At 52.9% G+C, this 26305-nt stretch overlaps 1 protein-coding gene across 4 annotated transcripts in view; it reads right to left on the bottom strand.

The window, feature by feature from the left end:
* Nucleotides 1-10273, bottom strand: part of UBE2F (ubiquitin conjugating enzyme E2 F (putative)) — a 53778-nt gene extending 43505 nt beyond the window's left edge. For 3 of the 4 annotated variants that reach the window (XR_006296966.1, XM_043578325.1, XM_043578326.1), the window contains exons 1-2: nt 9985-10268; nt 4841-4974 (exon numbers count right to left, since the gene is read on the bottom strand). Coding sequence is in view for 3 of the 4 variants with exons in the window: in XM_043578325.1 (XP_043434260.1) it covers nt 4841-4958 (118 nt within the window). In the remaining variant the exon portion in view is untranslated. Of the gene's footprint in view, nt 1-4840; nt 4975-9984 lie in introns of all 4 variants that reach the window. The other variant, XM_043578324.1, reaches the window with a different exon arrangement.
* Nucleotides 10274-26305: the final 16032 nt, after the last annotated feature.

Raw genomic sequence — 26305 nt, 5'->3', positions numbered from 1 at the left:
CAGCACACTGCGGAGTGTGGGCCCAGAGCACCCACGGTCCCTTTCACACTCAGGGAGCGAGGCCGCAACCCTGAAAACCAGCACAGCTGCCGCAGCAGAGACTGGTATCGATGGGAATGGAGCCCAAGGCCTCCCACCACCCCCACTCTCAACAGGAGTGGACAAGGGCAACTTGAAACCTCATCCGCCTTCCACAACCCTCCCCGCCCCCCTGGGCTACCGGGCCCACCCACGTGGGGCCACCAACCTTGCTGGGCAGCTTCAATGGTATTCTTGGGGCCAGCTGCCTTAGCTCCATGTTAGCAGGACTCCTCCTTCTAGGCCACTGCTCTACTTCTTAAAATACATACTGTAGCGGGGCGCCTGGGTAGCTCAGTCGGTTAAGCGTCCGACTTCAGCTCAGGTCACGATCTCCACGGTCTGTAAGTTCGAGCCCCACGTCGGGCTCTGTGCTGACAGCTCGGAGCCTGGAGTCTGCTTCGGATTCTGTGTCTCCCTCTCTCTCTGTCCCTCCCCCCCCCCCACTCAAAAATAAATGTTAAATAAATAAATAACACATACATACATACTGTAATTCTGCTGAGTACTCGCCAACATGGCAAGCCCAACCCCGAGCCCACTCCCAGAGTCCTGGGCAGGGCCTGGCATGACAACAGCAGCTCTGGAGAACAATGAATGGTTCTCTTTCCCCCACTCTTCCAGGAACTGCACTGGAACGGGCCTTCCTATCCCATCCCATGACCAGACTGCTCATGTGTTCACAGCAGTTCCCCTGAGGCCCCGCGTGGCACCCCAAGGACACATCTGCACCCTAGACCCTGGGGAACACATGCAGGTGGGCGGCCAGGCCTCTCTGCTCCAGGCCTGGAGCGTGGACAGCCACACAGCACAGCCCCAGAAGCAGAAACCACCTGGGGTGCAGGGGTTGATACGGATAAAGGTGCACACATTCATTCTGTCTTGTTCCCCTAATTCCAGGACTGACCCTGAACTCAGCTCGGTCCAAGTCTCCACACTGAACAAGGACTCACAGAGGTGAAAGGTTCCTGCTGGCATGCCTGGAGCCTCTTAGGGTCTTCGGGGGTCACTAACAGGCTGGCAGACAGCTGGACTAAAATGTTTGTTGAGTGAAAAAAGGAAAGAACACAAAGACACATATGATCCCATTGTACAAAAGGGGCTAAGCTTCTGCCGGATGAGACTCTAGCTCAGTGGCCCCATAAAGGTCCACCAGGAACTTAGTCCCACCTGCCCTGTGGCTAAAAACACTGGCCATGGTTCCCCAGTTCGGCCCAGACCTGCACAGATCTGACACGCTCTCCACAGTGTCCCCAGGTCCTAGGATTCAGGGCAGACAGCAGCTCCCAGTCTTAGCTTGGAAATATTCAATTGTTCTGCAGCCTCCAGGGGCTGCTGCTGCTGCTGCTATAAGCATCACCCCAGTTCCGGCCTGGAGGATGTCCCTGACAGTTACCCATGAGATGCGGATATGAAAAGGTGGTATGACCAAGGTGCCAGCACAGGAGAGGCCCCCCCTGGCCGGCTGCTCCCAGGCAGGCTTTGGTTTTTCCAGGGAGAGGGACTCCGGCTTCCCAGAGGCAAGAACAGGAACAGGAGCCTCAGCTGTGCAGCCACAACTGGCCCTGCCAACCTCTGCTCTCTCCCACCCATCCGCTCCGCCCTATAGCCATCTGCACCAAGCCACATCCCAACCTCTGGGCGACAGGATTCACCCCCATCCAGCCTCCCCCCACCACACATGGCTGTCTGCACATGGCCTTCAGCTCTCAGTCCTTCTGGGAACTGGGTGGGCTGCACAGACTCCCCGACTCCAGGCCACAACCCTCTCGGGGCAGCCCCCGGTGGACAACTGATCAACACATAGCAGGAAGACCTCACCGTCTCGTCTGACTGGGGACAGCTCCGAAGGCTGCACCTGCTGAAGCAGGGGCTGTCTGGGGCCTTCCCCAAAGCTCCATTTCTTACTCTGCCTAAGCCTGCATCCTTCCTTTCCCTCCACAGGTATCAGTCCCAGCAACACTGCTTCCTAACGCTCCTGCTGGCAAATTCCGCATTCCCAGGAATCCAGCCCATGGCACCGACTTGCAATACGCTTTTGTGTAACCTAACGATCCTCATGAGTAACATTCTCACGTGAGTCCAAGTCACAGCCCAGGACGACAGTCTTACTGAACTCGGACGCCTGACTTCTCTCAAAGTTCCCAGAGGGGGCCTCCCCGGCCTCCCCTAATCACACCCCGAGTGCCCCAAAATGCTACGGACTCCTGGACTCCACACACCACTTCCACCATCAGAAACCTGCAGAATGAAAACCTCTGCCCCACCCGGCCAAGTAAAGGAGTGCCCTAGGTGCAGACCAGGCGATCAGGGACCATCAGAGCACCCTTTAGTACGCACTGGTTTTTCACAGCCCCCAGTCTCAGGTCAGGCCCACCCCTGCTCTCTACCCACCCTCCACCACAAGCCCAAACTGCTCACCCCTCAGCCAGCCCAGCTTGGGCCAACAGCCACCTAGGGCAGACAGAGGGCAGGCCACGTGAGGGGTGTTACTGAGCCCTGCTACCCACAACTACCCCAGAAACCTGATCATCACCAGTGTCGTAGGAGGATGGAAACAGGTGGCCTCATGAGGTGGTTCTTTCTGCACCTCTCTCTGATGAGTCTCACAAGGTCAAGGATCTTGGCAAGGCCCTATAAACCCTGTCAAAGACATCTGTCCTGGGAGGTGGAGCAGAATCCAGCTTTGTGGGCCTCAATGGGCCCCTCTGGGCTGCATTGGGTCCTAGAGCCATTTGAGAGCTGGCAGGTGAATCCCTGAGCAGGTGCAAGGTGTGCAGGAGCCTTTGCACCGCGCCCCCCCCCCCCCCCCCGAATGCTCTTTTCAATGGACTTGCACTTCTGCTCATTCAGATCTTGCTTGCCGGGTCTGCTCCCCCAGCGCCTGCTCCCCCAGCGCCTGCCCCACCCCAAAACGTGGGTCTGGCTCTCCTGCTACAATAATACAGTTGTAATCTGGGCAAGTTTTTTAACCTGAGTCTCAGTTCCTCAGCGACAAAATGAACCACCCACCTGGCAAGGCTTAGCAAAAGGTAAATGACAACTGCCTTATAAACTGTCCAACGGAGGGCCTGGTCCCATGTGCCCAGTGTACAAAAGCTGCTATGAATTCGGTGAAGCAGCCGGGACAGTCTACTCGTGGCTTCCCACCTGCTCCTCCTCAGCTAACATCTGGACCTTCCTCACTGTAACTCTCAGGCGCTAAAATACCCTCCACTTGAGGACAGCGTCAACACCGCTAACCCCTTCCTCGGTTTGCGTGGCTCCTGGCTTCCTCTGCAGATGGAACCCTCGAGCCAGCATCTTGGAAAGAGATTCAAGTCCTATCAGGCCCATCAGGTGAGGAGCCGCGTCCCGCGTCCCACCTGACTCCCACAGCGCCATCACAAATTCTGAATTCAATCTGACGGCATGGGTAGAGTATCAAAACGTAAAAAATGCTTTTTCCTCCATCGTTACCCCATCATCCATCTGGCCAGATAAACCCGAGCTAAGGCAAGGTGCAGGAAGAGTGAGGAGGAGGGCACCGCTGAAGACTCCCCGCACCTGACGCCTTCCTGGCCCCCACTCCCGCCCAACGGCAGCGCTGATTTGCTTCTGAGAAGGACAACAGCGCGTTCACACATCCCAGCTCTCCTGCCATTAGGTCCGTTTCAGGACATATGAATGCCAGTAACCTCACGGGGTCTGCCTGCTGCAGCATGAAAACAGGCAGTCCTAACTGTGTGGCCCTTCTTTGCTTCCTAGCTCTACACACTTAAATGCAAACACATGCCATAAAGTAAAAAGTGCTGCAAATTCTAAGCTCTTAGGGCAGGAACTATTTCTTTTTTTTTTTTTTAATATGTAATTTATTGTCAAACTGTTTATTTCCATACAACACCCAGTGCTCGTCCCCAAAGTGCCCTCCTCAATGCCCATCACCCGACCTCCCCTCCCTCCCACCCCCCATCAACCCTCAGTTTGTTCTCAGCTTTTAAGAGTCTCTTATGCTTTGGCTCTCTCCCTCTCTAACCTCTTTTTTTTTTCTTCCCCTCCCCCATGGACTTATGCTAAGTTTCTCAGGATCCACATCTTCTGTGGTCTCATGACCCTCGGAAACTGTCTCTGCACCTGACAGCTGTAAGCCTGTTCAATGACTGAACGCAAAAGTTCCGTACCAACACAGGCATATTCACAGACACGCACACTCATACACGTTACACAAACCCTTCTCCAAAGACGAGCGTTCCAGGCCACTGTTATTAACTCTGTGAAGAGAACTACTTGGTACAAGGCTCTCCTCAGGCTGTGGCTTGAATAAAGTACAGAAGGATGCTGAGAGATTACTGAATCCCACTCCCTCCCTGTACAGACCAGAAACTGGTGCTGAGGTGTGGGAGAGGGACCCTGGAGCTTCTTGTGCTTGAGCACAAGAAAGGAAGGGACTCCCCGGCCCCACGCACACCAGCCAGCCAGCCAGACGGCACCGGGACCCGTCCTGGGCCTGCTGGCCCCCGGCACCGACATCCTTCCACTAGCATCCCGGCAGCCCCTGCAGAGCACAACCCGAGCGCGTGAGACACGCCGTGCTTTCTTGCCGTCGGCGTTCCTGCAGTGTGCGCACAGTACAAAGTCCTTGGAAGTGACAAGCAAGCACATCCCTCAACACTTTCAAGTAAGTATTTCTATTCAGCAACAGGCCACTTTGCATCCCAGAAGAGCCTCCAGTCAGACTTCGTTTTGTTACAGGATAGAAAACAGCTCACGTGGATGACATCACCTTTAACAAGCAGCCTGTCTCTCACAGACACCCTCCGAGTGGAGTCGGAGGCCGTGGCTGACGTCCGGGACCCTTTGAGACCGTCATCCCGCTTCAGTTTGCTCGCAAGCGTCAGCATTACTGCCACCTTTCCCCTGAAAGACAGACCGAGGGCAGGGTTAAGGACACATCTCTAGACAAAGACTGGAAACCGAAGACAATAAAATAAGGTGGCTAACAGTTTCCTAGAACTTCGTTACAGAAAAACTCAGTATGTGAGGTGCGTTCCTAAGAATGGATTCCTTTACAATCAATTTGGGAAATCTCTATGCTATCCTGTATAAGTCTGATTTCTTAAAGCATTAAAGAAAATTTTAAAGAGAGAGCCACGGGGCACCTAAGCGGCTCAGCTGGTTGAGCGTCCGACTCTTGATTTCAGCTCAGGTCATGATCTCATGGTTTATGAGTTCGAGCCCCAAATCAAGCTCTGTGCCGACAGCTCCGAGCCTGCTTGGGATTCTCTCTTCCTCTCTCTCTGCCCCTCCCCTGCTCTCTCTCTCAAAATACATAACCTTAAAAAAAAAAAAAAAAGAACTTAAAAAGGAAGAGCCACGCATTTAACATTCACTGGACACCAGGCCCTGGGACGTACTGGTAACAGGGCTCCCCCTGAGCTGGTGGTCGAGCAGAGCCTCCACCAACGGGTTCCACGTGGGTTCACCACCACCCACCGGTTAAGTGTGCCCTTCCGTGCTGCACGGCCCGTGCACCTGTGGTGCGGCCCCACAGTGCCCGGCCCACTGCAGACTTGCGGGGAGCATCAGCCCTGATGAGGGAGCCACGCAACGCTTTGTTTTCCTTTTTCCTCTAACAAAGGCGTGGCTGGAACCTTAAGAACCATCTCTGCACTTAATTATGATGTGTCTTATTTACATTTTTTAGGCAGTATCAACATGGATATTAAGTTATAATTAATGCACCAAACTGGATTCTCTTCACTGGCTGCTTCCAGCTCATCTGTGTTTCAGGCACCCCCACTGAAAGCTCACTGGGAAGGACAATAAAGATCAAACACAAAAATTGGTCACCAGCCCAATATTTCCATAATTTCCTTTGTTACTTTAATATTATTTCCTTTCAATACCACTCTGATTGTTTTCAAAAGAAAATTACCTAAAACTTCCAAATGAAAAACTTGACCCAAACACAAAACTTTTAGTTTGAGGCCAAGCTACTGAATGCCAAAATAAGAACCCCCACCCCCCGCATTGGTATTTGTAACCATTAAAAAAAAAATTTTTTTTTAATGTTTATTATTTTTGAGACAATACGAGAGACAGAGTGCAAGCAGCGGAGGGACAGACAGAGGGAGACACAGAATCCGAAGCGGGCTCCAGGCTCTCAGCTGTCAGCCCAGAACCCAGCGCAGGGATGGAAGTCACAAACCGTGAGATCATGACCTGAGCCGAAAGTCAGACGCTTAACCGACTGAGCCACTCAGGCGCCCCTATTTGTAACCATTTTTAACCCAGATTCCTAACATAGCTTTTCACACCATCTTCTGTGTACCTCCGCCTTCTCCAAAGACTGGTGGATTTTATTTTCCATTATTTGTACCATAAAAAAAAAAAAAAAAATACTGAATAAGATCTTCTGCATTGTATGTGACCTACCCATAAACACACACCTAGCCCCTTTAAGAACCATTGGTCTAAATGCTTCAAAAGATGGTTCTATTACACACAGGGTTCACAAGCTCCTAACATTTCAAATCTGGAAAGGATTTCTCCCGCCAACCCCAATTCCCACTCTTTTTTACTGATGTGGATCCTGTGACAATGGGGGCCCAGGAACGGCCTAGTCTGGGGCCACTCAGCTGCCAGGAGCACTCACCGAAGAAACGTTAGTTTCCCTCTTGGAGATGATGAGCACATTTCGGTCTTGAGTGTGGTGACGGCTTCAGGGCTGTACATGTACGTCAAGACTGATCTAACTGCGTACTTTAAACATGTGCAGTTTCACGTACTTCAATCACACCTCAATAAAGCTGACACAAACGCGAAAAGATACCAACACTGGTTTCTGCATTGCCACCTGACCACGCCATCCCCGCAGGTGAACTGACACAGCAGCCTGGACCATAACCACCAAATGCACATCTTCTCGGCTTTACCCAGGGCAGGGAGGTATCCGTTCAGGAACCTCACAAGGAGGTGCCTGGCAGGGGGCCAGAGTCAGAAACACCCGTGGGGGCTCCCGCCTGCAGCACCACCTACAGCTGGGCTCTCTTGCTCAGTCCCCACCTGGCATGATCTGGTCGGGAATCCCTTCGGCAGATGTGGATCACAAAACAGTGTTTGCCTCCCCAGCCAAGCCCCACGCCACACACCCAGCCTTGAGTACATCAGTCCGGCCACATGGTCAGGGTTGCTGTAGACAAGACATGCACCTTCACGAAGTCTGCTCGGCTTGGGCCCTCTAGCTGACCGTGCCAATACAAAGACGGCAACAGTAAAACAAGAGCCCGGCGTGCATGAAGAGAGTTCTAGTCCTAGGAAAGTTATAACAAAGAGTCCGGAGGAGCAAGTGCCAGGGCAGGGCACACGCCTGGTCCACACCCAGCTCCCTGGGACCTGCACCGAAGGAGCCGCTCAGAGGGTCCTGGCAAGAGTCGTTGACAAAGAGGGGCGCCTGGGTGGCACCGTCGGTTGAGCGTCCGACTTCAGCCAGGTCACGATCTCGCGGTCCGTGAGTTCGAGCCCCGCGTCGGGCTCTGGGCTGATGGCTCAGAGCCTGGAGCCTGTTTCCGATTCTGTGTCTCCCTCTCTCTGCCCCTCCCCCGTTCATGCTCTGTCTCTGTCTCAAAAATAAATAAACGTTGAAAAAAAGAAGAAGTGGGGCGCCTGGGTGGCGCAGTCGGTTGAGCGTCCGACTTCAGCCAGGTCACGATCTCGCGGTCCGTGAGTTCGAGCCCCGCGGCAGGCTCTGGGCTGATGGCTCGGAGCCTGGAGCCTGTTTCCGATTCTGTGTCTCCCTCTCTCTCTGCCCCTCCCCCGTTCATGCTTTGTCTCTCTCTGTCCCAAAAATAAATAAACGTTGAAAAAAAAAAATTAAAAAAAAAAAAAAAGAGTCGTTGACAAAGAAAGGCTCTCATCAAGACACTGTTCCGTGTCACTGCTCCTGAGGATTCGGCTTCTTTTATAAGCCTACTACCCCACACCCAAGTGGGCAGAATATGCCCCGAACTCAACCCCACCCGGAGTCGGATTCCTGGCTTCTTCAACAAATTTGTGGCCCTTAATAAATACACTGGGCACTGACTGCAAGGGATAAAGACAATGACACTCGTGTTTTGTTGTCCCTCGAAGGGAAGACTAAACTTACTTTCCTAGCATTCTAAGAAACCCAAGTGTATAATGACCACCTATCTCTCCATCTGTATCATTACCACAGGCCACTTCGGGGATAAACCTAAGGCCTAATTTGGAACGTTTCCATAGCTGTTAAGTTAATTCTCCACAAAGAGACTGGAACAAAAAGAATTATTCAAACTGTCAAGAAGTTTGCTGAACACCTGCTGTTGCTTCCGAATCCTCTTTGCCTTCTATAATATGCTTCACCCACGGAAGACCCGGCTTAAAACTGGACGGTCCCTTTGCCGCAAGTTCCGCCCCGGTTAAGGCAGCACTTTTGGGGACAGATCAGCCGTATCGAGTGGCGTCCACAGTCTCTAAATGCCACAAGTCCCAGCTGGCCCATTCAAGTTTCTCCTCTGGGTGGGAGTTGCTCTGACTGTTCAAAAGAGATTCTGGCGTGCTATTTACTAGTCTCATCATCAACGTTTACTCGGCATTCCGGCCTACGGCCGCAGGGTCAGGCCATGCCACCTGTGCAGGGACACCAGGGGCCAGTCAGCTCACGGGGTGAGGAAGTCATTTACAATCCTTCCTGCTGTGGAAAAGTCCCAATCTCAGAGTAAAAGGTAGAACTGCAGGTCACTAGGGGACAACCAACTTCTCTAACCACAGTGGCCCAAGTCAGGGCACAAAAAAGTCCACGGACTCCCCTCCTCCTTCAGAATGCCGGCCCTGAAACCCCACCTGGGAGGGGAGTCCCCCTGCTTGGCTGACAGACCTTGGGAGCCCAACCCTTTATTTTCATCTGCAAACCCGCCCCCTCCTGCACTGCCTACTAGTAAATCGGGGTGGGGGTCCTCCAGCCGCACACCCCCACCCTGCTGTCCCCCACCACTCACCCTCATCCCCATACCCAGCCAGAAATCCTCCGGCAAGCTGGCCTCCAACCCCTGCTCCTCAACAGCACCTTGCCCGTTTCTGGAAGCTTCTGTTCAATCTGGTGCTGTCCAGGTCTGGAGTGCCCTCCGTCCCTTCCCACCTAATCCTACTCCTTCCTCAGGACAGCAGATTCCGACATCTCCTCCAGGAAACCTTCTCCGGCCACTCCCGATCCCTCCAGTCCCCGCTCCGGGGCTGGAGGGAATGCAGAGAGGGCAGGGCCCAGATCCCTCCTGTGACAGATGAGGAAACTGAGCCCAGGGCGCGGAGGGCCACACCCAAGATTACACACCAGCGGAACCAGGTCTGGCATCCGAGACCCAGTGGTACAGATGGTTCCAAGACGCCCTCCCCCTCGGCGCCCCCCTCGGTGCGGACGAACCCCTCCACCCAGCCGCGGCCGCCCCCACCGCGGGGCAGCTGCAGGCAGGCGGGCGAGGCGGGAGTCCCGCTCCTCACCCCCGCCGCTCTCCAGGCCCGGCCTGACTCCCGAGGCGGGGAGGAGCCGGGCGGCCTGCGTCCGGGTCCCGCTTCCCCCGGCCACGGCGGGCTGGTGACCTTGGGCTCCGTTGCCTTCTGGACAATGCGGCCGGCAGCTCCCCGGCGACGGCGGGCGCGAGCGAGGTCGTGCGAGCGCCGGCACAAGCTGGCGCTCGCTGCGGGCTGCCCCTCGAGCCCGGCGGCGGCCGGCGCCCCGGCCTTTCCCGGCCAGGCCGCCCGGCCCCGCGTCCCCGGCCCCCGGCCGTGAGGAGCGCGCGGCCTGAGGCGGCCCCGGCGCCGCCCGCCCGCCCGCCAGCCCGCCCGCGGCACCGGCGTCGCCTGGAGGCCCGCGGCCGCCCCTCGCCCGCCGCGGGGCCGCGCGCTCCTCACCTGGGCACCCCGAGACAGGCGAGGCGGGCCCGGCACCCAACACCATGCCCGGCCGGCCGGCGGCGGCGGCGGCAGCAGCGGCGGCAGCGGCGAGACGCGGCTCCTCTCAGCCGCACCGGCTCGGGGCGGCGGGACCGGAAGTGGCGGGGCGGGGACTCGGCCGCTCTCGCCCGCGGCGGCCGCGACTGCAGCGGGCGCTTTAAAAAAAAAATTCAAAGCCCCGACGAACTTTATTTGGAGCCTGACACGCGAACAGCGGCGTGCGCCCGCCGGGGCTGGGCTCGGCGACTAGCCGCCCGGGCCTCGCTCATTGGCCGAGAGTGCGTCCGGGGGCGGGCGTGAACTCGCCGCCTCTGCTGATTGGAGAGTAGCGGCCAGGGGCGGGGTTTCCCAGGCTGTTCCGGGAGCCTGCGCACCCGAGAGTCCGGGGCTCGGAGCTGCAGTTCCTACTTCCATTGATTTTGTCGTGTGCCGCGCCTTGATCTGCGGCCCAGGGGTGCTGGGCGCTGCCTGCGCTGGAGGAGTGGCTGGGCACCAGCTGACCGCCTCGGCACAGTGCCCAGGGTGCAAAGGACCGGCCGCCCCAGAGCCTGAGGCGGGGGGGAGGGGGTGGGAGGGAAGTGGTCGGACGTGCAGCAGTCGCCAACCCCCGGGGTGCTAAGGCGCAGCCTGCAGGAGTGCATCGGCGCTTTCCTGGTCTTATCTGAAAGGCTTTTATTCCCCCTTTCGTCTCCTACACATCAGTAAAGTACTTTATCTAGATTTCTAGCTTGTTGAGTACACATTCTCACGTCCGTGTCTGTCTCTGTGATTGAAATAGGCGCTGGGTTCGGGGGTGGGGGTGGAATCAGACAAGGGTCCTGGAGGAATGGCCATCTGAAAGATGAGGTTCACCACGTGCACTGGGAAGAAAGAGCCAAGGAGTTAGAATTTTGTTTCCAGAAGCCCCGTTGAATGGGGAGTGACTAAGTTTTCTTTCTGAAAGAAGCTTCTGGCTCTCAGTGAGCTGGAGGGCGAGGAGCCAGGCAGGGAGGAGACCGGAGTCAGGAAGACCAGTGAGGAACACAACTCTTGGTTATTCCTTCTGTTTTGGAACACTCCCTCCTTTGCCTGGCTGACTCTTGTTTTCCCAAGCTCAGACACCACTTGTTCAGAGAGGCCCCAAAGTGTGGGCGGTACAGGTGTCCCTCTGTGACTACACTGGAGTCCCGTGCTTCTCCCTTCCCGTCCCGGAGGCTTCTGCCACTGCCTGTTTCCCTAAGTTCAGCTCCTCAGTCCCTCCTGTGCCGTGTTCCCCATCCTCTCCTCCCTCCCCCATCCTGTCACATAACAGATGGTCAGAACCCATCTGCTTGGGAGTATTGCATGAGCTGGTTGCAGAAGTCCTGGCAAGAGAAAAGAAGATCTTGAAACAAGGCAGCCGGTGAAGGTACCACTGGAATGACTTGAGGGCCGGTCTCACTTGCAAAGGGGCCACTCTGTACAGTCAGGCTGCCCCATACCCCCAATCTTAACCATTGCGGATAAATGCCGCCGTTTCTAGCTCCCATTTCGTGAGGCTGCCTTGTCTTTTCACCTGATGTTTATGTCAGGCTTACTAAGTTGTAAACTCATGCAACCCTCACAACCACCTCAAGAATCAGGTATTTTGTTTACGGTAGTCCCCCCTCCCCCACCCACTGTTTTGCTTTCCGAGGTTTCAGTTACCCTCAGTTAACTGCAGCCAGGAAGCAGACGAGGATCCTCCTTCAGATGGATTGTCAGAAGGCCAGTAAAGACCAGCCTAATGCTATGACATTGACTTCCCTTCATCTCGCAAGAAGAGGAAGGGTGCGTACAGCACAATAAGGCTCTGAGAGTGAGGGACCACGTTCACATAACTTTTATTACAATATCTTGCTGTAATTGTTCAGTTTTGTAATTAGTCGTTAATCCCTTACTGTGTCTAATTTATAAATTAAACTTTATCATAGGTATGTATGTATAGGAAAACACAGTCTAAGGTTTGGTACTAACTGGTATCGGGGGTCTTGGAACACATCCCCTGCAGATAACGGGGTGGGCGGGGGGCGGGCTACTATATCCCCACTTCATAAATGCAGAAACTGAGGCACAAAAGCTAACTGGTGTCCCTGACGTGGCAGAGCTGGGATTTGCCCTCACCCAGCGCACCATGCCCCTTAGCAGCTGGTGGTCCCAGCAGCCAGGGAAGGGGTCAAGTTAACCCTCCTGCTTCCCGGAGAATCAATTTGTCATCATCCGGGTCTTCTTCAGAAATGGAAGCTTATGCACAGAAGATTGAGAAGGCTGGAGTGCTCACAGAAGCCAAGGAGGTCAGCTCTGGGGATCTGAGGGGCAGCCTAAGGAGCCTGTCGTGGGCAGGCCTCTCGTTATCTGAGTCTTGGCTTCTGGAGCCTGGCCATGTCCTCCCAGAGGCCTTCTTGGAGCTGGGGCCTGGCCTCAGACACATCTTTACAACCCAGGCCATCAAGGGAGCTCCCCTCTTCCTCCCAATCTCCCATCCTCTGGGAGGACTGGCTGGGCTTGGATCACAACACCCATTGTGTGCACGTATGGGAGGGAAGGGTAGAGGTTCAGTTGTGAGCCTCCCGGAGGGGTTTGGGTGCTAGAGGAAGAGCCAGTCGAGACGATTCCACAGGTGTCCTTCCCACCTCCTCTACCCTTACCTCAAGGAGTTCAACCAGGACTTCCAGCTGGAGCACGGAGAGGGGAGGTCCTCTGTTTGCAGCTAGGCCTGCCTCTGGACACACAGGCTGCACAACTGCCCCCAGAGGCTGTCTTGGCTTGGCCCAGGGCTCCCCAACCTGAGTGACGAGGTATTGGGCAAGCCTGGGATCCAGGCACTCTTCAGCCTCGTGCAGCCTGCCAGCTGATGAACAATGCCTGTTGCAAGAGCCTGGGTGCCTGCTGTTTGGGTGAGGCCCCCCTAGGCAGGAAGAGTGACCTCTGTCGGTAAAGCCCTGGAGGAGCGCGCCTTCCTTAGCCACCCACTCCACACCGCCCTCTTGCTTTCACTGTGGATGGAGCAGAGCTTTCCCACATCAGCGGCACCCCATCAGGGTAGGGTGTTTCGGTGAGAGGTAAAATCTGCAGTCTGGGTGAGTTGGCATCGGAGTCAGGCCCACGGGGTCTAATGCTCATGCCTTCCTGCCCCAGTGTCCTGTGGGCTCCAAGCTTTCCCAGGGCAAGACCTTAGCGATGTTCCAAACCCAGTCCCTTGCATGGATTGGGAAATAGCCCTGGAGACACTAGATGTTAAGTAGATGTGGGTAGAAGGGTCCAGCCTGGCCCTCAGCTCGTACCTGCCCCAACCTATTCTGTGTTGTTCCACGTTATTCCAGGCTACATCCTGCCCTCCAGCCAGGCCGGGTTTTCCCTGGGAGCAAGGCCCAGGGTACTGGAGAGAACACGTCTTGACACACACAGATCCTGTGTCCCTATGTGTCTTCTGAAATCTATTCCAACAAGACAAGAACTATATGATGAGTATCTGCCATGGGCTAAGAGCCAGAAAAGGACAGACCCTGGCCTCCAAAAGCACGAGCTCCCCAGGGAACTGGCAGTAGAGAATTTACCACTGGGATTTAGCACAGAGGGGAGGAGGGAAGTTTATAACTGTGGTTCCTGAGGTTTTCTCTGCATGGGGGAGACCTGTCTGTCCCACTGGAGTTTAGAGACCATGGAGGATGAGAAGGGGAGAACAGCTATGCTGACCATAGCCCTCGTGTGAGAATCCAACTGGAGAGGCTGAAAACAAATGCACAAAACCCAAGGTCTTGCTGGTGCTTTCTGTTGCCTGAAGTGGAGACAGGGTGCTTGGAGATAGGTTCCTTGTTTCTAGGAAAAGCTTCATTGGGCCTTTCAGGGTGAAAGTGCCTGGGTCTAATCTGGAGGGGAGGATGAGGCACAGAGGAGAGCAGAGTGGCCAGAAGTGGTTATGGGGACCTGGGTGAGTTGTCTTACGTAAGACCCATTGGTAGTCTTGGTGACCCAGTTCTGGTGTCTACTGTGGCAGGAGGCAGGGGGCAGGCTCTGTGCAGTTGGGTCAGATGGGAGCTCGTGATGATGATGATGATGATGGTGGTGGTGGTGGTGATGGTGGTGTGAGGGGCTATCCAGGCAGCAATTAGATTCCAAGTACTATGACTTTAATTATATATCTGGTGTAATTAACTTTCGACCGCTCTTATAACTAGCTTCCAGGCGGGGCGCCTGGGTGGCACAGTCGGTTAAGCGTCCGACTTCAGCCAGGTCACGATCTCTCGGTCCGTGAGTTCGAGCCCGGCGTCGGGCTCTGTGCTGACAGCTCAGAGCCTGGAGCCTGTTTCCGATTCTGTGTCTCCCTCTCTCTCTGACCCTCCCCTGTTCATGCTCTGTCTCTCTCTGTCTCAAAAATAAATAAACGTTAAAAAATATATATTAAAAAAAATAACTAGCTTCCAGGGAAAACATCAGTTTCCTTTTATTTGAAAGATAATAAAACAGGCTGTGACAACTGTCCTGGAAAGGGACTGAAACACAGTGCTGTTTTAAATATTACACGACTGAGATTTTCTTCATTCACACTAAAGCAACACTGTGCACATTTTAACAAGGTTCTTGCATTGTAACTGGAATGGAGACGTTTGTAAACGATCCCCTGTTCTCGCTGCCCCATCCCGCGGGCTGCACTTAACGTGATTCTTCCCCCTTCCAGGCTGCCCATCAGATCGGCCCCAACGCCGGCAAAGCTCTGAGCAAAGAGCAAAGCTGTCTTCCTCCAGAGCCCTTTGGTTTTACTTTCTTGCAGAAGCGTATTGAAATGCCGCCTTCCTTTGTCACACTCTCTCCTGTTTTGCATTTCACAGTCTTTTGTATTAGTCACTAACGGAGGTTGATTCATATTATCAGCTGTTTCTAGGCTGCTGCTGAAAACTGCTACCTTTTAAAGTTTAGTTCTCGTAGGGGACGTAAATAGTAGGAAGGTGCACGCGCGTGCGTGTGTGTGTGTGTGTGTGTGCATGCCCCTGTATGGTAGCCTAAATCATAGCCCCAAAAAGACGTTCTTGTCCTAATCTCTGGAACCTGTGAATTTGTTACTTTACATGGTGAAATGGACTTTGCAGATGTGGTCAAGGTGGGTACCATTGGCTCAGGGCTCATCATACACATTCACAGGAATCAGAATACTGAACCCACTCTTGCAGTGAAGTCTTGCTACGTTGTTAGGTTTATATATATATATATATATATATAACCTATATGTATAATATATATTGTTTTAAATTATATATAATTTTATATATTTTTAAAATTATTTTGAGAGAGAGCACAAGTCAGGGAAGGGCGGAGAGAGAGAGGGAGAGAGCACTGTCAGCACAGAGCCTGATATGGGCCTCGAACTCACGAACCATAAGATCATGACGTGAGCTGAAGTCAGACGTTTAACCCACTGAGCCACCCAGATGCCCTGAGATTCTATATTTTGTTTAGTACCTAAAGTTTTTGTTACTTTATTTTATTTTATTGAAAAAAAATTTTTTTAATGTTTATTTTATTTATTTTTTTCAACATTTATTTATTTTTTGGGACAGAGAGAGACAGAGCATGAACGGGGGAGGGTCAGAGAGAGAGGGAGACACAGAATCGGAAACAGGCTCCAGGCTCTGAGCCATCAGCCCAGAGCCCGACGCGGGGCTCGAACTCAAGGACCGCGAGATCGTGACCTGGCTGAAGTCGGACGCTTAACCGACTGCGCCACCCAGGCGCCCCGTGTTTATTTTATTTTTGACAGAGAGCATGAGCAGGGGAAGGGGCAGAGAGAGGGAGACACAGAATCTGAAGCAGGCTCCAGGCTCCGAGCTGTCAGCACAGAGCCCGATGAGGAGCTTGAACTCACAGACCGCGCGATCATGACCTGAGCCAAAGTCGGACGCTCAGCCGATGGAGTCACCCAGGCGCCCCAGTTTTTGTTACTTGAGATCGCTGCCGCTGTCCACTTGAGTGAGCACTATGGGCAAAATGCCACAAAACACTGTTTTCCCTTAAACATGGTTGAAAGTGTTTACTCATTGGAGTTGATAGAAACACTTCAGTGAACAAGGCAGGCACGTGATCAGGAGCAGCCTTCCCATGTTCTGAGCATTTCTAACAGTCCAGGATGGTGTCCATGATTTTCACTGTGGCTATAACCCCTAGGACCACACCGGGGTCACCCAAGGCAGTCCCACCTCTGTGTGGAGCCCTACCCGCTGCGGCTACAGCTGCCTCTGGCTGGAGACTGGAGGGAAGAACCATCGCAACTAAAACCTTACTCCGGAACTCTGGTGACAGCGATGCTGTGGCCCCTATTTATGAAGAGAAGGAGCCACCATGCAGAGTGGACCTGGGCCACCCTTGCTCTGCTGGCATCGGGGGACCCAGCACAGCCCCTTAGGAGGGCCATAGACGTCCTACAAGCCTCACCCCCTTTTGATGCAGTGATTCCACTCTAGGGACTGGCCTGAGGAAGTAATCCAAAAGCAGGAAGAGCCCTGGCAGAAAAATATTCACTGTGTGTGTAAATAAAACTTGGAAGCAACCTCATGCTCAGTATTAGGGAAATGGCTAAGTAAAGTACCGTTCGGTGACTTATGGGAACGTAACACAGCGATGACGCTTGATCACTCTGCAGATTACGTAGAACCACGAACGCATTTATTAAATGAAGCAAACAATGCTCAAATTGTATTAACTCAACGACTGCAATTCTGAAAAAGATAGACGGGCAGAGACAAGACGTAAGTGAACAAAAAGGAATATAATTTTTGTGTCAGGGTAGCAGGACTTTGAATTTTCTGTTTTTTAAGCTTTCATTTATTTTGTGCATATATTGTCTTCATAGCAATACAAAGGTCTCCGTTAAACACGATCGATCCTTCACTTAGAGTACAGGTCTTATCAAATAAGTGGTTTAAGGCTGCTACTGGCTACAGGAATAAATATGAAGAAACGTTAAGTTTTTCCCTGGACAGGGATCAATCTGGTGTGCCTTGATTTGGGGCGCCTGGGTGGCTCAGTCTGTTGAGCATCTGACTCTTGATTTTAGCTCAGGTCACGATTTCATGGTTTGTGAGATCGAGCCCTGTGTTAGGCTGCATTGACAGTGCAGAGTCTCCTTGGGATTCTCTCTGTCTCTGTCTCTCTCTTCCTCGAAATAAATAAGTAAAAGCTTAAAAAAAAAACCCCAAAACCCAAGCAATCCATACCGTGCTTCCAAAGCCTTTCGGAACTCCCAGAAGACAGTCACTTTGCACTAAATGGCAACTGATGGTGATAACAGACTAGCCTCAGGTCAAATCCCTGTGCCCGTACAATTGTCCCCCCAGGTGCGGTCCATCCAGTGCGTTCAGGTCCACTCATGGATTCTGAATAGATGTTTTCCCCCAAAGCAGTCACTACTCCATCCGAGGGGCTGGGAGCACAGCCCTTGGGAGCACTTGCACAGATTACCACGAGGGCAGGATGGAGGGGCCACAGAGAGTGGGATGAAGAAAGATTCAAAGATACCCCCCCTCGCCCGTGTACCTGGTATTATTCTGGAAGTTCTGCCTGGCTGAATAAGGCAGACACCAGAAATAGAATGTTATTAGAAAGGAGGAGGCAACATGACCATTGCATAACGAGACAATGCGATCAACTCCTGGGAACATCCAAGCTGGCCACTGAAAACTAAAAGGGAATAAATAATAAGGGAGATGAACACAGGGACCCTGCTAAAAAAAAAATCAACAGGTATGTTTTCCATACCAATAGCAACCGATTAGACGTTATCAAGCAACCCTTTTTATGTTTTATTTTAGTTTTGTTTTTTTAATGTTTATTATTTTTGAGACAGTGAGAGAGAGAGGGAGACACAGAATCCGAAGCAGGCTCCAGGCTCCGAGCCGAGCCGTCAGCACAGAGCCCGACGTGGGGCTGGAACCTATGAATCATGAGATCATCACCTGAGCTGAAGTCAGATGCTCAACCGCCTGAGCCACCCAGGTGCCCCAACAACCCTCTTTACAACGAGGGGGTGGAGGGTGGGGCAGAAAGACACGTAAACTATTTAAATGACCTTAATGGCAAATGGGCATGATCTGGATAAAGAAAACCACAAACCTTAGGTTTCTCAAAATGTACTTGGCAGAGTTAAAGGTGTAGGTGGCCGTTGTGCTAGCAGCTCATCCTGATGGAACCGGCCACGAATCCTCTAGCTCGGAGGAGGGAGACCTGAGCCCCAGGAAGGCCCAGCCGGCCTCTAGAGGACAGCCAGCCTCCACGTGGGTGGCCGGTGGGAGATAGGTGGAAATATCACCCCATCACTGCCATGTTGTTTTCAGAGCAGCAGCCTGGAAGTCACCTAAGTCTCCACCCAGAGAGTCCTGGGGAAAGAAAGGCAGGGGGTGCAGGGAGTGCCTCTGAGCAGCTACTTACAAGAATGAGCAGATGCTGGGGCGCCTGGTAGCTCAGTCGGTTAAGCGTCCAACTCCGGCTCAGGTCACGATCTCGTGAGTCACGAGTTCGAGCCCCACGTCGGGCTCTGTGCTGACAGCTGGGAGCCTGGAGCCTGCTTCGGACTGTGTCTCCCCCTCTCTCTGCCCCTCCCCAGCTTTCGCTCTGTCTCTCTCAAAAATAAAATTAAAAAAAAAAAACAATAATTTAAAAAAAAGGAGCAGATGCACATCATGTATCATAAAAGGGAAAAGTTAGTGGCATGGTGGCATGAATAAGATAATGGCATTTCTGTAAAAACAGTGAGTTTAGACAGAGGTAAGTTTCCAAACTACTAGAAAATATTTACAAGCATATTGTATCTATTAGTTTGCTAGGGCTGCTGGAGGGAAGTGCTGCTCTAAGTGGAGTGGCTTAAACAAAAATGTGCTGCTCAGTTCTGGACACGAGAAGCCCCAGATGAAGGTGCAGGCAGTTGGTCAGTTCTCTCTGAGGCTGCGTGGGAGACTCTGTTCCCAGCCACTCTCCTTAGCGAGTGGACCCCGTCTTCTCCCTGTGTGTATGCCTCTACCTTCAGATCTCCTCTTTCTTGGGGCTCCTGGTGGCTCAGTCGGCTTAAGTCACGATCCCAGGGTCGTGGGGTTGAGCCCTGAGTCCGACTCCACACCAAGCGTGGAGCTTAAGATTCTCTCCCTTAGCATGGAGCTTGCTTAAGATTCTCTCCCTCCCTCTCTCTCTCTCTCTCTCTCTCTCTCAATAAAATTCCTCTTTCTTACAAGGAGTCAGTCGGAGTGGATTAAGGCCACCCCATGACCTCAATTAAATTTTATCTCTGTAAAGACCCTGTCTCCAGTTAAAGTCACATTGTGAGGTTGGAGGGGCTAAGATTAAGATTTCAACATAGGAATTTGGGGAGGGACGGGATTCAACCCACAAACCTATCAGACAACTGTTAACAGCTGCTCTGGGGCAACAGGATGCAGTGGGGGCGGGAACAGGGCTCTTTCTGCTTCATACAACCCCGCACCAGTTTGATTTGTGTGGTGGGGGAGAGGAGGGAGGGAATCTAGGACCCGGTTCAAAATAGGGCAGTTCGAGGGCTGTCTGAGGGGCGGGAACTGCACTCTGCAAAGGACCTGGTGGGAGGGGGCTCTCTTCCTCACCTTCCAGATACAGAAGCCGGGTGCGGGCTGCAACACTGCTAGGCTGGGGACCCCTGGGCCCCCCAAAATGTAGGGTCGCTGGCTGGAGAAGAGCCTCCAGTTTCTTATGGGTATCTCAGAGAGACTTCTGGAAATAACCTGGGATGCTAAGGGTCTGATACCAAGGATGTCCTGGGAGAAGCGGCCTCCCCCCAGCTCCTGCCAATTGACATGTCCAGTCACAGGGGCCCCGTCCTGACCTAGGTCACCGATGAGGGAGAACAGCAAGGGAACGCCAGGTCAGGTCAGCCTCCTCCCCAGCCCCCTTCGCAGCTTCTGTGAACCAAGGGAGACGGGACGGGGCGGGGGGGGGGGGGGGGGTTGGAGGAGGAAGACGGGGGGAGGGGGTGGTTGGGGAGGAGGACGTGGGGGGTTCGGGGTAGGATGAGGTAGGGAGCTCGGAGGGGCAGGTGGGGGCTCGGAGGAGGAGGTGGGCAGCGTGCCGGCCAGGGCTTGGTCCACCTCCTTTCCAGACCTCCGCCCCAGGGGGAAGCCCCCGCCCACCCTTAGCTCCTCCGGGACCCCGGCCGCCCTGGGGCCACGTGGAGGCGCCGCGGGGGCGTGCCGGGGTCCTGGGCCGCCGCGTCTACGCGGGCGCCGAGGGGCGGCGGGTGGGCGCCGAGTGGCGTCCCCTCTCGGCACCGTCCCCGTCACCTCCCCCTCCTGCCCCCCCCCCCCCCCAGGTCCCTCGGCTAAGACCCGGCCTGGCGGCGCGACCCGGCCCCTCGGGGCCTCCCCCGGCACGGGCGCTCCTCGTTCCGCCGGAGCGGCCGCGGGGCGCGAGGACGCGGAGGGTGTCGGGGGTAAGGCCGGCGGCCACGCGGGGATTGGCCCCGGCCCCGCAGTTCCCGCCCCGCCGCGCGTCCCGCCCGCGCCCGGTGGGGCGGCCCCCGACGGGCGGGCTGCGGGCTGCGGCTCCGGGGCCGGGCGGGCCCCGCGGGGCACACGCCCCGGCTCCCCCGGCCCCCGCCCAGGCCGGGGGCCGCGACCTGCGGGAAGCCGGAAGAGCTGGCCGCGGGGCTGGAGCGGCCTCGGGGGGCACGGCGGAGGCGCGGAGGAAGAGAGGGGCCGGGAAAACCGGGCCTGGGGAGGCCTTCTACACGGTCCGTTCCGGGCCGTTGCCCCGGGATGGGCTTCGGGACCCCCACGCCAGCCCCCCTCCCGCCACGGCTCACCACCATCAACTGAGACTTTGCAAAGGAGCTAAGATTCCAGAAGGGCGGGAAGGCAAATGTGTAAGATAAAACAGTACACTTTTGGAAGAACTGCTAGGAGAATAGTTTCATTGGCGAAGGTAAAGATTTCTTAACACAAAAAGCACGGATGCATTGAAGTGTATTAACATTTAGAATTTCTCTTCATCAAATGACACCGTTAAGACAGTAAAAACACAAGCCACGGAGTGGAAGAAGATACCTGCAATACGAATAGCCCCCAAAGAATTCATATCCAGAACCTGTAATGAATCTGTACCTTTACAAGAAAAGGCAGAGGGCGACTGGGGGGCTCAGTGGGTTAAACTTCCCACTCTCGGTTTTGCTCAGGTCATGATCTCACAGTTTGTGGGTTGGAGCCTTTCATCCCGCTCGGTGCTGAGCCTGTTTGGAATTCTCTCTCTCTCTCCCTCCCTCTCTGCCTCTCCCTCACTCTCTTTCGAAAGAAAGAAGGAGAAGGAAAGGAAGGAAGGAAGAGAAAAAAGAAAGGGAAAGAAAGAAAAAGAAAGGGCAGGAAGAAAGAAAAAAGACAGGAAGAAAAAAAGAAAAGGCAGAAAGAAAGAAAGCAACAAAAGCAAGAAAAGGCAGGAAGAGAAAAAGAAGGAAAGAAAGAAAAGGCAGGAATTCCCTAGGAAAAACCAGCTGGCATCCACATGGCAAAGGGCACTGAGAGTGGCACCTGCTCTCTAGTCATTAGGGAAAGGCAAGTAGAAACCACCACGTGACGTCTCCACACGCATCAGAATCACTGATGAAAAGACCGGGAAATAGGAAGCACTCCCAGGATGCACAGCAGCCTTGACTCTCATGCACTAACGGGGTGAAATTGGCACTGGCTTTGGAGAACAGGTGGAATCTCCTAGTTTGGACCAATGCTCACAAACCAGCAACTCCGCTCTTAGGTACCTGTACGTTGATTCAGGGAACAAAGGTACTTGTCATCCCACAACCTGGTTTTTAAACTTCATCCTATGGTGTTGAAGCCTATTCGTATTGTTATATGGAGATCCACACCATTCACTTTAACAGGCACATGTGTTATTGCTTCCTAAGAATATTTCACAATTGTTTATCCGGTTTCCTAGTGCTGAACATTTAGGTTGCTCCCAGTGATTTGCTATTGCAAACACTGCTGCAGTAAACAATCTGGAAACAGCAGCCCGCAGCACAGGGAAGGATCTTGTCGAGTCCTGTCCCCAGAAGTGAAATTGCCCGCTGGTGGAGTACGCGCATGTTCGACTTTGCTACAATTGCCCAATGGGTCTTCTAGGTGGTTGCACTACTTAAGATGCCCACCAGCAGTATATGACGGTTTGCATTTCCCTGTTCCTCCTGGCATTGGCAGACTCGTGTGGTGGGTACGAGATGGTCTCTCTCCTCAGTTTTAATTTGCTTGTCTCTGAATGGGGAGTTTGTGCTTCACCCCTCGTGTCCATTGGCCGTCTAGAGTTTTCCTTCTGGGAATGCGTCTTCACATCCTTTGCCAATTTTTCTACCGAGTTGTCTTTTCCTTATTGATTTGTAGAAGCTCTTCCACATTCCGGAACAAATCCTGCATCGCATACAGCAGATGTATCACACACGGTGCAGTCTTCTCCTGGTCAGTGGCTTGTTAGTGCTTTGTTATGGTTTCTTCGCCATTTAAGTGTGGACACTGCCGGACCCATCAGTCTTTTCCTGTATGAGCTTTTGCACGAAGAACTCCTCCTCCCTGAGATTATAAGCAAAATTCTATTTTTCTTCTAATAGTTTTACAGTTCCTAATATTTGAATGTTTAATCCTTCAATTCAGTTTACTTTGGGGAATGGTGATAGCAGGAATCCAGTTGTATTTTGTTCTTCTATACAGAAAACCAGTTGCTTCCGTGCCATTGGATGGAGCTGTCACCTCTTTCCCGCTGAAGTGTGATGTCATGGCAACCATATGTCAAGTTCCCATATGTGTTCGGGCCTGTTTCTGGAGTCTGTTCCGTTCCATTGAGTTGTTTCTCTCTCCTTCCACCAACACACAGTTTCTTTCTCTTTCTCTTTCTCTCTTTCTTCTTTCTTTCTTTCTTTCTTTCTTTCTTTCTTTCTTTCTTTCTTTCTTTCAAGTTTATTTATTTTGAGAGAGAGAGAGAGAACACAAGTGGGGGAGGAACAGAGAGAGGGAGAGAGAGAATCTCAAGCAGGCTCCCCAGTGTCAGCGCAGAGCCCAATGCAGAGCTTGAACTCACAAACAGTGAGATCATGACCTGAGCTGATGCTCAATGGACTGAGCCATCCAGACACCCCCAACATGCACTGTTCTCATTTTTGCCCCTTGCTAATAGATCTTGAACTCAGGTGTTGAAAATCCCTTCAACCTCTTTTCCTCAGAAATACCTTAGCGGTTCTAAGATCTTTGCTTTTCCATAGGAATTTATAATCAGTTTCTCTAGTTCTTTTGAATTTTTATTGGATTTCCTTTGAACGACATAGCTGATCTTGACTTAATTAAGAAAAAAATTACATTCTCTTCAGAAAAAATGTTTTCCTGGACAGATCCAGGCTTTTAGGGTCTAAGTGTTGATGTACAAGATGGGGGCTCTCTTTAAGAAAGCCTATACTTGGGGCGCCTGGGTGGCCCAGTTGGTTAAGCGTCCGACTTCGGCTCAGGTCATGATCTAGCGGTTCGTGAGTTTGAACCCCACTTTGGGCTCTGTGGTTCGTGAGTTCGAGCCCCGCGTCGGGCTCTGTGCTGACAGCTCAGAGCCTGGAGCCTGCTTCGGATTCTGAGTCTCCCTCTCTCTCTGCCCCTCCCCTACTCACAGTCTGTCTCTATCTCTCAATAATAAATAAATGTAAAAAAAAAAACCTTCTATACTCAATTGTACAAAGTTAGCATACAAGGTATACTTGAAGAATACAACGTTAGAGGTGAAAGTGGATATTTTAAGTGGGAAAAGAAATAATAAATACTACAAATATGACAAAACCCAGAAAAATATGATCGCATAATATTTACATATAATACGTAATATAAAATACAATTATAAGTATATATATGATTTATATCTATTTCTGTTCTGTTTTAAATTACAATTTTTTTAAGTTTCTTTATTTTGAGAGAGAGAGAGAGAGAGCACGAGTAGGGTATGGGCAGAGAGGGTGGGGAGAGAGAGAATCCCAAGCAGACTCCACACTGTCAGCACAGAGCCCGACGAGGGGCTTGAACCCATGAACCATGAGATACTGACCTGAGCCAAAACCAAGAGTCAGAAGCTTAACTGACTGAGCCACCCAGGTGCCCCTTTTCCTGTTTTGTTTTTCATGTTTGTGGTATTTGCAATTTACTTTTGCATTCTAAATAATATTTACTTTCATCCCTAACTTTGTGGTCATAATTGAGTACATTTTTTATTTTTTAAAAATGTTTACTTTTTTGAGAGAGAGCACAAGCGGGGGAGGGGCACAGAGAGAGGGGGACAGAGGATCCCAAGGAGGCTCAGAGCTGTCAGCACAGAGCCCGATTCAGGGCTCCAACTCACAAACCACAAGATCATGACCTGAGTCAAATTCAGATGCTGAAAGGACTTAGCCACCCAGGCTCCTCTTGAGTATACTTTTAAAAGAGGTCCTCCTGGGGCACTGGGGCGCCTGGGTGGCTCAGTCTGTTGAGCGTCCGACTTCAGCTCAGGTCGTGATCTCACTGTTCGTGAGTTCGAGCCCCACATCGGTCTCTGTGCTGACAGCTCGGAGCCTGGAGCCTGCTTCAGATTCTGTGTCTTCCTCTCTCTCTGCTCCTCCCCTGCTTGTACTCTGTCTCTGCCTCCCCCCAAAATGAATAAATATAAATAAAAATTAAAAAAAAAAAGGCTCTCCCAACTACATGACAAACCTCTCCGAAAGTTTCTATAGCTGTTGTGCTATACCTACCCCCCATCCCCAAGATGTCCACATCCTAATCCTCGGAAACTGTGAATATGTTACCTCACATGGCAAAAGGGACTTTGCAGATGTGATTAAGTGAGGGATTTTGAAATAGGGAGATGATCCTGCATTATCCAAGTGGGTCCTAATTGTAAATATAAGAGGAAGGCAGGGGGGTCAAAGTCTGAGCGAGTGAGCTGTGAGGGCAGACGCAGAGGTCAGAGAGACAGAGATTTGAAGATGCTTTGCTGCTAGCTTTGAGGGTGTCGGAGGGGGCCACGAGCCCAGAGATACAGGCTCCCTCCAGAAGCTGAAAAAGGCAAGGAAACTGATTATCCCCTGAAGCCTCCAGAGAGAGCACGGCACTGTAGACACCTTGACGTTAGACTCCTCACCGCCAGAACGGTAAGAGAATAAAGGTGGTTTTCCTACAGCAGCCACAGCAAACGAATACAGCCTTGTATCCATATCTGCATCAGAACATTTCTCACACGAGCGGGATCGCATTTTACAGAAGCCCAGCGGCCGGCTTCCTTCCCTTTTCCCCAGGTAGCAACAGATCCTGAAGGTCTTTTCTGCACACACACACACACACACACACACAGGCACTGCACTCGTGGGCAGAGGGGGTGATGCTAACAATCCTCCCGCCCCCACAGGTCCCCACCCCTGCAGGGAGATGGGGTCCTATGTCCAGTGTGGCTCGTGGGCAGTGAGCGCAAGGGGCGGGTTTAGTTCTGAGTTAGAAGGGAGAGGGACTGATCCGTCCCGTTTAGTCTTTCCGGTGAAGACTCGCCCTCAGGGCACTCTTCCCCAGAGGGCATCTGAGGAACAGAGATAAGCAGAGGTGTGCAGAGCAGAGCCGGACAGGGGCGAGGTTAGTCGCTACCCCAGCACCCAGCCTTCTCTTCCTTCTCAGTAATGAAGCCCCGACTTCCGGCCGGGCAGATCGCTTCCTCTCCCTTGACGCTACTGTGGTCCCGTGCCTGAGTTCGAGTGGAAGGCTCCTCGCGTGGGGATGACTCAGGTGGGAGCGAGCCCCCTTTGTTTTCCTGCACAGCCTGGGTTCCTGGAAGGGGTTCGGAGAAGCAGGAGTCTGAGAGTCCAGAAGATTCTTTTTATCCATCACTTGGCCTAATCGAGGTGGTGGTGGGGAGGCCTCTCTCTCGGCAGCATTCCAAGTGCTTGCCTCGTACCAGAACCCTCCCCCCCAACCTCCCTCTAGGCCCCGCCGTGATGCCTGGTGGTCTAGAACACTGGTTGTGCACATGCTCAATTACTCCATAGCATTAGCGGTGGGAGAAGGGAGGGTGGAGTTTCTGGGGGCTCGGGGGTCTGGGCATGTGACTCCAAGGGCACACAACAGCGTGTGGACACCCACGCGACTCCCCTCTGGACCGTGCTGAGAATCCACACCCCATTCCTGCCGCCGTGTCTTGGGTTCAGTCCACGTGGCTCTAGTCAAACTTCTTTGGTAGCAACACACAGAAACCCTCCCAAACATGCTCCAAATTTGGCCTCTCTTAACTGGGGGCAGGT

This window comes from Prionailurus bengalensis, chromosome C1, assembly GCF_016509475.1.
Source record: "Prionailurus bengalensis isolate Pbe53 chromosome C1, Fcat_Pben_1.1_paternal_pri, whole genome shotgun sequence".
Taxonomy (NCBI): Eukaryota; Metazoa; Chordata; class Mammalia; order Carnivora; family Felidae; genus Prionailurus; species Prionailurus bengalensis.
This window is presented reverse-complemented; position numbering and strand designations above follow the sequence as displayed.